Source organism: Apium graveolens, chromosome 5 (genome assembly GCF_009905375.1).
Source record: "Apium graveolens cultivar Ventura chromosome 5, ASM990537v1, whole genome shotgun sequence".
Lineage (NCBI taxonomy): Eukaryota > Viridiplantae > Streptophyta > Magnoliopsida > Apiales > Apiaceae > Apium > Apium graveolens.
This window is the reverse complement of record NC_133651.1, coordinates 22,655,138-22,670,072: the sequence shown is the minus strand read 5'-3', so window position 1 is coordinate 22,670,072 and position 14,935 is coordinate 22,655,138. Positions and strand designations below refer to the sequence as shown.

Genomic DNA, 14,935 nt, shown 5'->3' with positions numbered 1-14,935 from the left:
CCATATAATCTTCGCTTGACATTGAACTAAATATAGCGAGAGTACTTATAGTCCTAGACAATAATTTTCCACATTTTCCAATTAATAAATTTCCTATTCAATACGTGTTTTGTCAGAAAAGGAATATTTTAGGGGGGTGTCAAAAAAAGTTTGACATATAGCTGGAAAACTCCAAAAAAATGTCACACACTTGCGGAATTCAGACTCGGGCAGTGCATCATTTGTTATACTCCTTGGACCTTAATTCATATAAAATGACATCACACTTGGAAAATATAAAATCACATGACTTCTTTTTATTCATTTGTTGTGTCACGTGTGTAACATTAAATTGTAACCGTGAAAATATTTTATAGTTTTGACAAAGTGTAAGCTATCATTTGAAATATTATTTACAAAAAAATATTTCCTTAAAATTTTAATACTAAATAAAAATTTATTATTTTTATTTAATATGAGCCGCAAGAACAAAAACGAATTATTAAATTCGACAGAATTCATAGTCCCCCAGACGTTGTGCTTCAAAATTTCCTTCCTGCACAACTCTCTATAATCATTAATTATAAATTCATATAGAAGAGGTCCAAATACCATTACAAATTCTTTTACCAAATATTTTATAAATAATAATTTTTTTCGTAGTAATATGAGATCCCTTAAATTTTCAAACTAAATTTCAATAATTATGTTATTATATAATATTATAAGAGCAAGTCCAATACCATATGAATTGATAATAGTCATTACTATGACACCAAAAATTGATTTTTGATATTAAAATAGCACTTGCACTCAAATTATATTTTATAACAAAATAATTTTATATTTAACTAATATTTTGTCCAACTTATTCACTTTAATTTAATTTTTTTTTTAGACTTATTATTAGCTATAGGATGATATGACAAATATGATTATAACCCTTCTTGACCTTAAATATAAAAGCATGCATCCATTTATGCAGCATTTATAATCAATGTATAGCTATCTGGAGTTAAGTTTTATCATTTTAGTGAAATACTTATAATTATAAAGCAAAATATAGGTATTATATGTATGAATTGGACTTACTATACCTGTTTTCATACACATTTTGACTTGCCTCGCATTCCTCAATTCATAATACTACAACTCCACGCTTACACCAACCCAACTAAATATTTTCTTACAAATCATCTAAAACCCCACCATCTCTCTCATGTTTGCTTTTCTCTTTAACATTGCAACTAAACCCTGTGTCAGGAAACCCTAATTAACTAGCCAAAAAATCAAGAACACCTTTTTCTGTTTCAAGAAAATGAAAAAACTAAAAATGGGCATTTTATTTTTTGCATTTTCAGCTATATTGCAAGCAACCCTTTTCAACATTTGCTCTCTTGCTCTAAGTCAAGATGGTATTTTTATTTTTTGAAAATTTTGATAATTAATTGTTATGCGTCTTATATTGCTACATATGGTTATTTATAGGCTTAGTATGTTGTTTGCAGGTATTACATTGTTGAATTTGAAAAGTACTTTAAATGATAGCAAGAGTTTTCTCAGTGATTGGAAAGATAGTGATGAAACTCCTTGTCAGTGGACTGGTATTTCTTGCAATGCAGATGACTATTCAGTTAGTTCAATGTGTGTATATAATTTTTACATACATTAAGATTTGTGTATAAAGTTTTCGAATTTTATTGGTTTTGTATGTGGATTGATACTGTGAATCTAAGTCTTGATTCTTGAATGTGCTTTGGGATTATGCAGAAACTTACCTTATATGCAGTTTGGAGGGTTTATATCTCCAATTATTGGTAAATTAAGAAGACTTCAGAGGCTGTAAGTTCATATAACTAAGTCAAAAGTGTCATAAGTTTGGTTAATTGTGAATGGTTTTTGTAATTTATATTGCCTTTTTTTTTTATCAACAGGGCACTTCATCAGAACAGCTTACATGGTGTTATTCCGAAGGAAATTGCCAATTGTTCTGAACTCAGAGCTCTGTAAGTAACATGAGGGATTTCAGTGTCCTGAGGATGCCTGTAAATTGTGATCTAAAGATTGCTCATTTTTCTGTTTATTCATTTCGATATAAATTGACTGACTTTTTATTTGATATTTAGGTACTTACGAGCTAATTATCTTCAGGGTGAAATACCATCAAATATTGGGGACCTTGCATCTCTCAATATATTGTAAGATGCCTCTTTCATTGGAGTGATACCTTCTATGTTTGGCATTTTCAAAGTTATGCTATTGATGTTGTTAGAGATTCTATTAAGACTTCCGTTCTTAATTTTCATTCTCTTTTGTTATAATATGCATTCAGAGACCTATCAAGCAATTCAATTACGGGTTCCATACCATCCTCGCTTGGTCATCTCGCAAAGCTACATTATTTGTAGGTTCTTGTGCAATTCTTTTAGAGATTATTCAGATTTCTAAGCTTAAATGACTTTGTATTGAAATGTCTCCTTATATAATTGTATATCATAATATGACTCCCAGGAACTTATCAGCAAACTTCATTTCCGGTGAAATTCCAGACGTGGGGGTACTTAGCAAGTTTAGAAACAATTCGTAAGTGATATTGTCGTACTAATAATACTCAAGACCCTTATAAATCATCTATTTTATTTGTCGACTTTTCGTTTATGGTGGATGCTAATTCCCACTTGCAAAATTGAAACCGCTTGTCTTTGATGATCAATGACTGTCATATTGGTTTTGAGCTATTAATATATTCGAGTGGGGAACTGGTATCACTAATCTTACCCAGCTTCATCAAATGAGAGGTCCATATACCTTGTTAAACCAATATAAGATTAATTTTCAGCGTGAAAAAAAAACACATCTCGAGAGTTTCAGTTTATTCTCTGAAATTGGCAATGTAGAGTAGCTCTTGTTGAAGAAGTGGTATTTCTTTTGTCAATATGAAGTTACATATAAGGCAGGTTAATGTCAAAAGGGGGAGGGGGGTGATTTCCAAGTTTTAGTTAGAATAATGATTTCGAAGTTTTGCACCGAAACATATTAGTGACACATGCATTCTGAATTTAATATTACAACTTGACAAGCAAAGTATGTTGCATCTGAATTATTAGGCTTATCATAAAGTTCTAATCTCAGTTCCTGGGTCTCACACTTAACCGCTCAATAACTAACTCCATTCTCATTCTCAAATTAATTACTCTGAGCTCAATCTGAAGGATACATTGCTTATCACTAGGTTTATTGGTAATATAGATCTCTGTGGTCGGCAAATAAACAAGCCATGCAAAACTTCATTGGGGTTCCCTGCAGTGTTGCCACATGCTGAAAGTGATCAAGTTGCTGGTAAGCTGCCCATCAACATCATTTCAAGTCAAAAGGGTTCCAATTATTTCATATATACCATTTCTTGGTAGTCCGCTTATTCCAGTCGCTAACACATGCTTCACTGTAATGGCCATATGCAGTTCCTACCAAGAAATCTTCTCATTATGTCAAAGGAGCTGTGATAGGAGCTATGTCCGCACTGACAGTAGCCCTTCTTGTGCTCATTGTTTTTTTATGGGTTTGGTTTCTGTTAAAGAAAGAGAGGGCTGTCAAAAGATACAAGGAAGTGAAAAAACAACCTTCCAAGGAAACAGGTAAAATTTTTATTCTAAATGTGTAACTCACCCACCTTCCCTTCCAAAACATTAAGCGTTTATGTTTTTCCAGGCACAAAGCTTATGACTTTCCATGGTGACCTTCCATATCCCTCAAGTGAGATTATAGAAAAACTTGAATGCCTTACGGAGGAAGATGTTGTAGGAACCGGAGGTTTTGGTACTGTCTATCGTATGGTAATGAATGATTGTGCTACATTTGCTGTAAAAAGGATTGATAGGAGTCGTGAGGGCTGTGACGAGGTATTTGAAATGGAACTGGAGATACTGGGAAACGTGAAGCACATTAATTTGGTCAATCTTAGAGGTTATTGTAGGCTCCCTAATGCAAAGCTTCTTATCTATGACTACTTGGCCTTGGGAAGCTTGGATGATTTCTTGCATGGTATGAATCTTCCTTGTATACACATGTAATTTTGCCTTGAGACATTGTACAAGGGAAGGATTACTTTTAAGGAATACAGGTGGATAATATTCCCTCTACACAGTTGGCAATCAAGGACTTCTGAATGTTCTGTTCACGTAAAAAAGTGCTTACATTCTCATCTGAGGATCATATGTTAAGTAAACGTTGATTTTTTGAAAAATCTATTAGAACTTTGATATCTTATTTTTTATTACCCTTCCAAAAGATCTCAAATTGTAGGCATCTATCAAACTCTTCCTTCCTGATATGCTCTGGATCATTTTGGATTTTATTAACCTGACATTGTCATAATAGATTAGAATGACAACACTATTCTGTTAACATTATCACAAGTTGGTTTTATTCGGGGTTTTTCCGTATCATTATTTTGTTGAATCACAATAACTTGATTGTTGCTGATAGAAATTAGAATAGCCCCGTTTTAGTAATTTTCCTTGATATAAAATTTCCTAACTTAGTACTTTCTCCCTCAGAGCGTTGGGAAGACCAATCAATGAATTGGAGTACTCGCTTGAGAGTAGCCCTTGGTTCTGCTCGTGGATTGGCATACTTACACCATGATTGCTATCCAAGAATTATCCATCGTGATATAAAATCTAGCAACATACTCCTAGATGAAAACTTAGAACCCCATGTGTCAGACTTTGGCCTGGCCAAGCTTTTGATCGACGAGGATGCTCATGTTACAACAGTTGTTGCCGGCACTTTTGGCTATTTGGCACCAGGTACACAATGTTTCACTTTCAGTTGAGGCATTAGCACTATGGCACCAACAATGTAAACCTAATGTTCTTGTATCTGTGGTTGTGTTTAGAGTATCTACAGAGCGGAATTGCCACTGAGAAGTCTGATGTGTATAGCTTTGGAGTTCTTCTTTTAGAGCTTGTAACTGGAAAGAGGCCCACTGATCCTGCCTTTGTTAAACATGGTTTAAATGTTGTTGGTTGGGTATATTCTCCACATCCTGAGATTCACTTCCTTTGTGCAGTACCAAAGTTAAAGCAGCGAATATATAGTATTAATAGTTCTTATCCTTTTACACACCTGAGGTTTACTTTTTCCGGGCGAGTCATTATGACTGCCTCTGCAGGTTCCCTTACTGTATATAATACGATTGCATGTTTTGTGACAGATGAATACGCTGGTACGTGAGAATAGAATGGTAGACATGGTAGACAAAAGGTGCAAGGACACGGATATAGAAACTGAGGAAGCAATCCTGGAAATAGCTGCAAAGTGCACTGATGCAAATCCAGATGAACGGCCGCAGATGCAACGAGTGCTCCAGTTACTAGAGCAAGAGGTCATGTCACCTTGCCCAAGTGATTTTTATGATTCTCATTCAGACTATGTCTGATTTTCATATCAACCTTGTACTTGTTGCATAACAAATGTTGACTATGCACCTGATGTACTAGTTGGTCCTCACTGTGGCTAATAAGCTTTGGTGCTCAGCGACCTGTACTTTATGTATAGCTTTATGAGATGAATGATCAATGTGCACGTCGCCTTGCACCATTTAATTTTATGTTACTGTAACTATTCTTAGGTATGAGTAGTCAAGATTATAAATACAGTCTTAGCATACCGAAAAATATATGATTTAAAAATAGAGCCAAGTAGTTTAAGCAATGCCCAAAATTTTAAATTTTTTTTATACCGTTTCTGTTTATATTTGTGTGTTCTCCGGGTTGATTCTCAGGCCTGCAACTTCCTTGCGTCTTGTTTGACCTTGAATAGATTTTAAAGTGTGCCGTCCTCATGTAGTTAATATAAACGCACTACCTATGAATGTTTGTGCACTAGTAGCAGGAAATGAATGCCTCTATAATATGCAATAAGAAATTAGAAGGCAAATTAGTGATCATCACCGGGGGATCCAGTGGCATAGGTGAAGCAACGGCTCGCCACTTTGCATATCATGGTGCACAAGCTGTGGTAATCGCGGACATTCAAGAAGAAAAGGGTCTTGAAGTCGCCTCATCAATTGGCTCTCATTGTTGCACCTTCATCAAGTGTGATGTAACTGACGAGCAACAAGTTGAATCTCTGGTGGAATCAACTGTTAAGACTTATGGAAAGCTAGACATCATGTTTAGTAACGCCGGAGTGCTCAGGATGAGCGGCAGTGAACAGAACATCCTGGACTTTGATCTTAAAGCATCTGACAATCTCTTTGCTGTTAATATACGCGGAATGATTGCTTGTGTAAAGCATGCAGGGCGTGCCATGGTGGAATGCGGTATTAAGGGGAGCATAGTGTGTACATCAAGCGTGGCAGCGAGTACAGATGCTCCAAGATCCATAGACTACGTTCTGTCGAAGCAAGCGGTGGTGGGGTTGATGCGGTGCGCAAGTAGAGGGCTAGGTAAGCATGGAATAAGGGTGAATTGTGTCTCACCGGCGGTGGTGGGAACGCCCATGATGTGCAAATCAATGCAGACTGATGAAGAAGGAGTTGAGAAGGTGTTTGAGTCTTTAAACTATTTAAAAGGCGGAGCGCTTAAAGTGAGAAATGTGGCTGATGCTGTATTGTTTCTTGCTTGCGAGGACTCTCAGTTTGTCACCGGACATAACTTGGTCGTGGATGCCGGTTTCAGGCCTTAGATGAGTTTGTATTGTTGATAGTTTTAATGCTACCAAACCAAATATGATCAAGAGTTCATATTACTAAGTTATACAAGTATGGTTTGGATGTTCATACAACAAAATAATCATTGTAAAACTTAAAATAAACTAGAATTAATAGTGTGATATTGTTTTGGTAGTACGTATTTATTGATATTAAATTAAAATATGTCGATGTTATCTTATTCAAAATTCAAGTTCTGAATTCGAAAATCATATGAACACGATGTGTTGTACAAGTGTTTTGAAACCGCGAGCCCATTCGGAGAGTGAGTGAGAGGCAGTTGAAATGACTGGAGTCTTATTATATGCTGCACAAAAAGAGAGAGCCTAGTAATTTAAGTATGAAGCTGACGTGAACCTGACACAATGTAGCATCTCATGTAAAGCCAAAACGTATAGATGCTTAATACAGAATGTTTTGATTGTGTGTTTAAGAGGTTGATGCTTAGGCCTGCAATCTTGTCACTCTTGTTTGACCTCGAATGTATTACATTTTTATATTCTGCCGTCCTGAAACTGATAGTGGTATAAAAATGCAACGCCAGTGACTGTCTCTGTACAGGTAGCAGAAAATGAACTCCTCTGTCTTATACAATAAGAAATTAGACGGCAAGGTTGTAATTATCACTGGCGGAGCCAGTGGCATTGGTGAAGCGACGGCTCGCCACTTTGCAGATCAGGGCGCACAAGCCGTGGTGATTGCTGACCTACAAGATGAAAAGGGTCTTGAAGTGGCCTCATCAATTGGTTCTTGTTGCACCTTCATCAAGTGCGATGTAACTGACGAGCAGCAAGTCAAATCTCTGGTGGAGTCAACTGTTAAGACTCATGGCAAGCTAGACATCATGTTTAGCAATGCAGGAGTCCTGAGTATGAGCAGCAGTGAACAAAGCATCCTGGAGTTTGATCTCGAAGCATCTGACAAACTCTTTGCTGTCAATGTTCGCGGGATGATCGCTTGTGTGAAGCACGCTGGACGTGCCATGGTGGAATGTGGTGTTAAGGGGAGCATAGTGTGTACATCAAGCGTGGTGGCCAACACAGATGCTGAGAGACCCATAGACTACATAATATCGAAGCAGGCAGTGGTGGGGTTAATGAGGTGCGCGAGTCGAGGGCTGGGACAGCACGGGATAAGGGTGAACTGTGTATCACCTGGACCAATAGGAACGCCACTGATGTGCAACTGGATGCAGACTAATGAAGAAGGAATCGAGAAGGCGTTCGAGTCGATGAATTTTTTGAAAGGAGGAGTGCTTAAACTGAGAAATGTGGCTGATGCAGTGTTGTTTCTTGCAAGTGAAGATTCTCAGTTTGTCACTGGACATAACTTGGTTGTTGATGCTGGTTTCAGGCCTTAAATGATTTTTCCTCATTGATTATGTCTATAAGACATGATTTTCAAAGTTATGGATAATGGATAATGAAAGTGTGTAAAATTTTTAAGTGCTTTGGGTGTTAAGTTTATGCAAATCTCGTTTTAATGTCTAGTTGCTTCGGCGGCCCAACTAATGCTATTTGGATCATAATTGGATGAACAGGTTACCCATTTAGAAAGGATGGGGCATGTTGATATCTTGGACTCTGACCGCAATTTTATTAGATGAAACTAGAAAGTACTAGTGTAATTCTATCTTTGTATTCTTAACATTAATTGACAGACTCTGACTCAGGAGTCAGGTAATCATAAATTCTCCTCTCGTCGGATTCGAACCTGTGACCAAGAGGATAGTTATCTCCTCTTTAACCAACTGAGCCAACTCTTGCGGGCAAATTCAAATATTTTCGAGTTATCTAAATATAAATCCATCAGGTTTTGTGAAAGGACATCTTCCATTAATTATATATTTTGGTATTTGCATAATTTAACATAAAATTTAAAACACGTATATCCTCTCCAAATAGGCATAAATTTAATTGACATAATCAAAAGTGAAAATCCATATCTAGAAAAATATTTTTAAAAATATTTTTCAAAATATATTTATATTTTAAATATAAATAAAAGAGATATTCCAATTTGCTGAATATCAAAAATAAATACATTTTAAAGGAATATACTCCAAAGCAATGAGATCGTAAAATAACTATCGGAAATATGATTTTTCTTAGGCTCTCTGGCAATATTAATAAGGCAACAAGTTTGAAAAATGAATATCAGAACTTGGATATTCTTTAGAAGGCTCGTGCTAAATTTATTTCAAAAACAGATGATTTTAAAATGGATAAAATATATATCTTTCACTCCATAAAATAGTTATAAATCCAAAGATATATTTTTACACTCTTAGAAATTAATATTTGATAAAGGAATATTAATATCTCATTTTATCCCCCTCCTCGTATTTTTTCAGGTAATTTTCTCTCATATCTCAAATATATTATTTATCGGAAAAAATACTTTTAAATACTTAAAAATATTTCTCACACTCTCAAAATATTTTATATTTAAGGAAATATATTCTAAGTATTTATTTTAGCCCAAACTGAGCCAACAATGTCTATATGTTTTCATAAAAGATCGTTCATATTTTATTTGGAACCGAACTCTGATTTAATCGTTTTAAATCCAAATAAAATACTTCCACGTGCTATAAAATATTGAAACTTAATATTTGTCACTTAAATAGTATTTTCTATGCATGGTTAAAGTTTCGTAATTTTTGAAAAAATTTGTCCGGGTGTGATTTTTTTGGGTGTTGACCAAGACTTTGACCGAGCGTTTGACCAAGCTACCTTTGACTAAAATTGACCAAAACTTGCAGATCATCATTTTATGATATTTATGAAATTATCACATTTTTTGTTCTATTTATTAAAGGGTTTTCAAAGTCGTTATATTTAATGGTGTTAATTACTTAATTAACTAAGTAATTAATGATTAATTGAAAAAGCTAAAAACTATTATTATATAAATCATAGTTGCTGAGATTTTTCTTGTTTGTCCTATATGCAAGTTACAAATTAACACACCTTATCCTCCATGTCATCAGTCCACACCACTCTCTTCATCCACCATTCAATTTAACTCAATCCCAACCACTCCCTTCACCTAATTCCTTTTATAAATAAACACCCACCCGCACTATTTTTTACAAAAGAAAAGAGCTAATTAATTGATGGGCATTTTCAAGAAATATTCTCTCTACACACTCTCTAATATCCAAACCCAAATAATTCATCTCAAAAACCTTCTCCCTTACAAATATATATCATATATTCAAGGTTTTTGATCTTCAAGCTTAGTTCCACCAACCAAGTTCTATCGTCCCAAGAAAAACTCATATATACCACTTTTTTGCCTCCCGAAGGGCTGCCCAAGTTCGACCAACAAGCCAAAATTCGGCCGAACCTCCGGCGAATTTTTCCGGCGAACTTTTCCGTTCATCTCTTAAAAGTGGTAAAACCTCTTAGCTTTCATTTGAGTCTTAACCGACCACTCTTAATATTCATATAAGAAGCTGAGTAACACCTTCTCTTCATCTCTACAAGCTCTTATATAGAATAACTTAATGAAAAATAAATCCGTACAACGGTTGTTTTCTACAAATTATACACTTCTAAGCACGAAGTGATAATTTCAACAACGCTTGGTTTATATTCCCAACTAGCACCTTTAGTGTTTTGTGGGAATTAAATTACAAAGCTAGCATTTTATTCTTTAAACTTAAATGCACTTATTTTGGCCATATATTGATATATTCGTTATAATTGTTTAACAAGACTTAAGCGACTTCCCTTACTAACACCTTTAGTGCTCCGTGAGAAAAACTTAAGGATTATATTATATATATATATCTATATATACATATTTATTATATTTAGTTAAAATATTTGAGTGAATTCCCTTACCAGCACCTCTAGTGTTTCGTGGGAAGATCTTAAAGCTTTTAAGTAAATATAAGTATATATATAATCGTATTAGAATTAAGTGACTTCCCTTACTAGCATCTTCAGTGTTTCGTGGAAAAAACTTCAAACTTATATTATATTATATATACACCTATAAACTGTGCTAATATAATTTAAACTCTGCTCTTATATCATTTTAATATATTGTGTTTAAATTACGCATCTTTTATTCTCTCGGCCAAATATGTTTTAAGTGCAAATAGTTAAAAAATAAGTGTAACGCCCTCGATTTATAAAAGTCTACACACGACTATATTAAACGAGAAATTATTTTATCAAAGATCAGAAAGCGATAACGCTTCACCAAGGACTTGATATATTTATTACTTCGGAAATAAGATATATTATTCAAAACGAAGTAATACCAAGTATACTTTAACATTCATTTAATCTAAAGAAAAGTATACACTAATATTCTTTTAAGAATATTTGTACGTCATCCGTTCTAGTTAATTATATTACTAGTCCAAACTCTTTTTATCTATAACGGGTATTGTTTCGTAGATATTGTCTTCTTCGTTTTTCAGTGAGGTGAAGTATAGTGAAGTGATTCTCGTTCTAAGACCCAAGTCCTAGACGTACTAACGGGGAGTTAGTAGTCTTTGCACCGTGTGAAATAGGATAGACCCAAGACCAACTACTTAGATCCAAGACCGGCAAAAGTTTAGAAAGACAAAGACTACATCAAGGGTTCTACATAAACTTTGAAGAAATAACAGGGTGTTATTTTCTAAGATAGGTTGTGTAGGTTGCACATTTATTTTGAGGTGGTAACCCGGAGTTACGCACCAAGACAAGTATTTATGGGGTTGTAAAGGCTTTTCCGCCTACGTAAGGAGCAAGGTTATTTTTAAGGGAAAACTCGGGTCCTAGAGAGGAGCTCGGGGACTAGACGTAGGGGTGAACGAATCTATTAGAGGTTGCGCCATCGCGAATCAGGATAAATATCTCGTGTGGTATTTTCTTCCTTGTCTTTTATTTCCGCATATATAATCTGCATCGGTAAAATATTTAAAACGGGACAAATATTTTTAAAAATGCCATAATAATTTTTAAATTGGTATTTAAGTTATTCAACCCCCCTTTTTGTTTAAAATATCCCTTTTACGGGACCTACCAATTAGTATCAGAGCAGTGCTTTTTAACGCGTTTGTTAAGTGATTTGCTGATTTATAGGCACAACAAAAAGTGATCCAAAATGGCGTATGTTAGGAATATATGTATTAGTTTGATGATTAGTTAAACAAAATACTTAAGTAGAAATTTAGTGTTTGTAGCCTCAACGGATAAGACCACTTTGGCTATCCATTGATGAAGTAGCTTTACTTAGAAATAAGTTTAGTATTGTAGCACATTTCAGTCTCTGTATTTAAGTTATAATTCTTAGAAGTTGTGGTAAATTATAAGTCATGTTGACTACTAGTGGATATGCAAATAGGAGGGCTAATTGTAAATATTTCATGCCTTGCAATTTTGTATAAATGAAGTAGTATCAACTGATAGATTAAAGGCCTTCAACGGATGAGAAACAAAGCTTTAACGGATGTCTTTAAAGCATCAACGGATAACATCCATCAACGGATGAGTGCATCAACGAATAAAGCTTCAACTGTTAAAGTATCAACGGATGTCACTAAAACATCAACGGATAAAGCCATCAACGGATGAAAACTTCAATGGATGCTCAGTTCCATAGCAGTTGATAGTGACAATTCATAAGCTGACAGAGGCACATGGGTTGACAGAGACAATTGGAATGTGGTAGCCTCTTGGAGGAATCAAGAAAAAGCAGCATTTCCATTCTGGTGCAAACAAGGAAGTATTCAAAGATTCACAGATTATCTTAGATTGCATTGGATAGAGAAATGAAGAAGAAACATGTGAAGAACTATTTTATGATTGTATTTTATCTTTGTCTTCACTTGTAAACTTGGTGATATATAAACCAAGTTGCAGCTAGTAATTAGAAGTGAATTTTTCAAAGCTGTTTAGAAAAACATAGAGAGAAAATTATCTAGTTTGTACTAGGAAGCAGCTGTGAACAATTCTTTGTATCACATATTTTCTGAAATACACATCTCTGGTGGAACAACATATCCACCAAAAAAGTTTTTAAAGCCTTTGTGTTCTTTACATTTGTGTCTTGAATATACATCTGTCTGCACCTGCTCAAAGCAATTCACACACATTTGTTCATCATACACTTAGCTTTTGAAACTGCTCAAAACTTGAAAAAAATTTGAGATTCACATTCAACCCCCCTTCTGTAAATCTCATTGTTAGTTCCTTAGGAATAACAATTGGTATCAGAGCAAGCTCTTAACATACAAAGAGTTTAAAGATCTATTCTACTAACATCATGAGTAAGAAGGATATTGGAGTGAAGATTCCAATCCTCGAAAGAGATAATTATCATCACTGGAAAGTGAAGATGCATCTACATCTTCTCTCTAAAGATGAAAGCTACATAAACTGCATTGAGAATGGCCCTCACATCCCTCACAAAGTGGCCACAGCTGCCACTGTCACAATTGCTGTTGGACAGTCTATTCCCAAGCCAAAACCAGAATGGACTGATGAAGATATTGAAGAGGTTCACAAGGACAAGAAGGCCATGAACATTCTGTTTAATGGCCTAGATAAAGATATGTTTGATAATGTCATTAACAGCCAAACTGCTAAGGAAATTTGGGATACTGTACAACTTATCTGTGAAGGTACTGAACAAGTTACAGAAAACAAAATGCAGCTTCTCATTCAACAATATGAATATTTTAATTCTGAAGAAAGAGAATCATTGAATGATACCTTCAATAGATTTCAGAAACTATTGAATGGATTGAAGCTGTATGGCAGAGTGTACCAAGTCAGTGATTCCAACTTAAAATTTCTGAGGTCTCTACCAAAGGAATGGAAGCCTATGACTGTTTCACTAAGGAATTATCAAGATTATAAGGACTTCACACTTGAAAGATTATATGGAATTTTGAAGACCTATGAACTTGAGATGGAGCAAGATGAGTTGTTGGAGAAGGGAAAGAGAAAAGGTGGATCAGTTGCACTTGTAGCTGAAAATGAGAGAACTAAAGCCAGGAATGAAGAAAAGACAATGCCAAGTCTCAAAATTGGCACAAGCAAATCAGAATCAAGCAATGGAAATGAGTAAACAGCTGAGGTTGAATACAATTCCAGTCAAGATGACTCTGATGATGTTGATGAACATCTGGCTTTTCTGTCCAGAAGGTTTGCAAAGATGAAATTCAAGAAAAATACTAGAGCCACTAAGCCAAACAAGAACATGGTGGACAAGTCTAAGTTCAAGTGTTATAACTGTGGCACAAGTGGACAATTTGTAAGTGAGTGCAGAAAGCCAACTTCTGAAAAGAAGAAATTTGAGCAAGTGGATTACAAAAGAAATATTTCGAATTGCTCAAACAAAAGGAAAGGGCTTTTCTGACTCAGGAAAATGACTGGGCAGCTGATGGAGCCAATGAAGATGATGATATGGAATATGTCAATGTAGCCCTGATGGCTAATTCTGATGAAAATGAAACTAGTTTATCAAGCAACCAGGTAATCACTACGGACCTCTCTCAGCTTTCTAAAAATGAATGCAATGAAGCTATAAATGATATGTCCAATGAATTATATCATTTACATATTCCCTTAAATCACTGGCTAAAGAGAACATGAGAATTAAAGAGAATAATCTGTTTTTAAGTGACAGGAATGCTGTATTAGAGGGTAAGGTAATTGAGCTTTAAAAGATTAAAATCAAATGTTTATCCGTTGAGAGTGAACTAGAAGAATCTGTTAAGAAAGTAGAAATTCTTTCTAAACAACTAGAACGTGAGCAAGAGGTAATCAATGCCTGGAAAACATCTAGGGATGTTGGTGCTCAAATTGTCAAGGTTCAAGGAATTGAATCACTTTGTGAGAATGCCTGGAAGAAAAACAAAAAGGAAATGGAATTAATTGATGGACTGTCAACGGATGTGAAATCAACGGATGATGAGAGTCATCCGTTGAAGGAAGAAAAGGAGCATCCGTTGAAGGCTGATCAGTTGAAACAGGCAAATGACTCTAAAAAGAATAACTTGAAAAATCTCAGTAAGAAGTTTGGTTCAACTTTCAAGAACTTTTTCAAAGAAGAAGCTAGCACATCCAAAGATGCCAGTAAGGTGAATATAGGACACGTGACTTTAGATCAGTTGAAAATAGGCTTAAGTTGGTTGAGGATAAAAAGGAAACTAAAAGAAAATATAATAGAAATGGGAAGGTAGCACAACAACTACACACCTGATAAGTATGCTCCTAGAAAAAGTTGTGT

The 14,935-nt window shown here is 35.0% G+C and overlaps 3 protein-coding genes across 3 annotated transcripts; all 3 read left to right on the top strand.

Moving 5' to 3' along the window:
* The first annotated feature begins 1,151 nt into the window (after positions 1–1,151).
* On the top strand, positions 1,152–5,590 carry LOC141723643 (LRR receptor-like serine/threonine-protein kinase FEI 1). The gene is made up of 13 exons (XM_074525503.1): positions 1,152–1,394; positions 1,488–1,623; positions 1,750–1,821; positions 1,914–1,985; positions 2,106–2,177; positions 2,312–2,383; positions 2,491–2,562; positions 3,212–3,318; positions 3,441–3,614; positions 3,688–4,020; positions 4,536–4,787; positions 4,877–5,010; positions 5,195–5,590. Exons 1-13 carry the CDS (start codon positions 1,298–1,300, stop codon positions 5,417–5,419), a joined length of 1,818 nt encoding a protein of 605 aa, XP_074381604.1. The 5' UTR covers positions 1,152–1,297; the 3' UTR covers positions 5,420–5,590.
* A 287-nt stretch (positions 5,591–5,877) lies between these two features.
* Positions 5,878–6,669, top strand: LOC141659916 ((+)-cis,trans-nepetalactol synthase NEPS1-like). The gene has a single exon (XM_074466852.1). It carries the CDS (start codon positions 5,878–5,880, stop codon positions 6,667–6,669), a length of 792 nt encoding a protein of 263 aa, XP_074322953.1.
* Positions 6,670–7,265: 596 nt separating this feature from the next.
* On the top strand, positions 7,266–8,054 carry LOC141659915 ((+)-cis,trans-nepetalactol synthase NEPS1-like). The gene has a single exon (XM_074466851.1). It carries the CDS (start codon positions 7,266–7,268, stop codon positions 8,052–8,054), a length of 789 nt encoding a protein of 262 aa, XP_074322952.1.
* Positions 8,055–14,935: the final 6,881 nt, after the last annotated feature.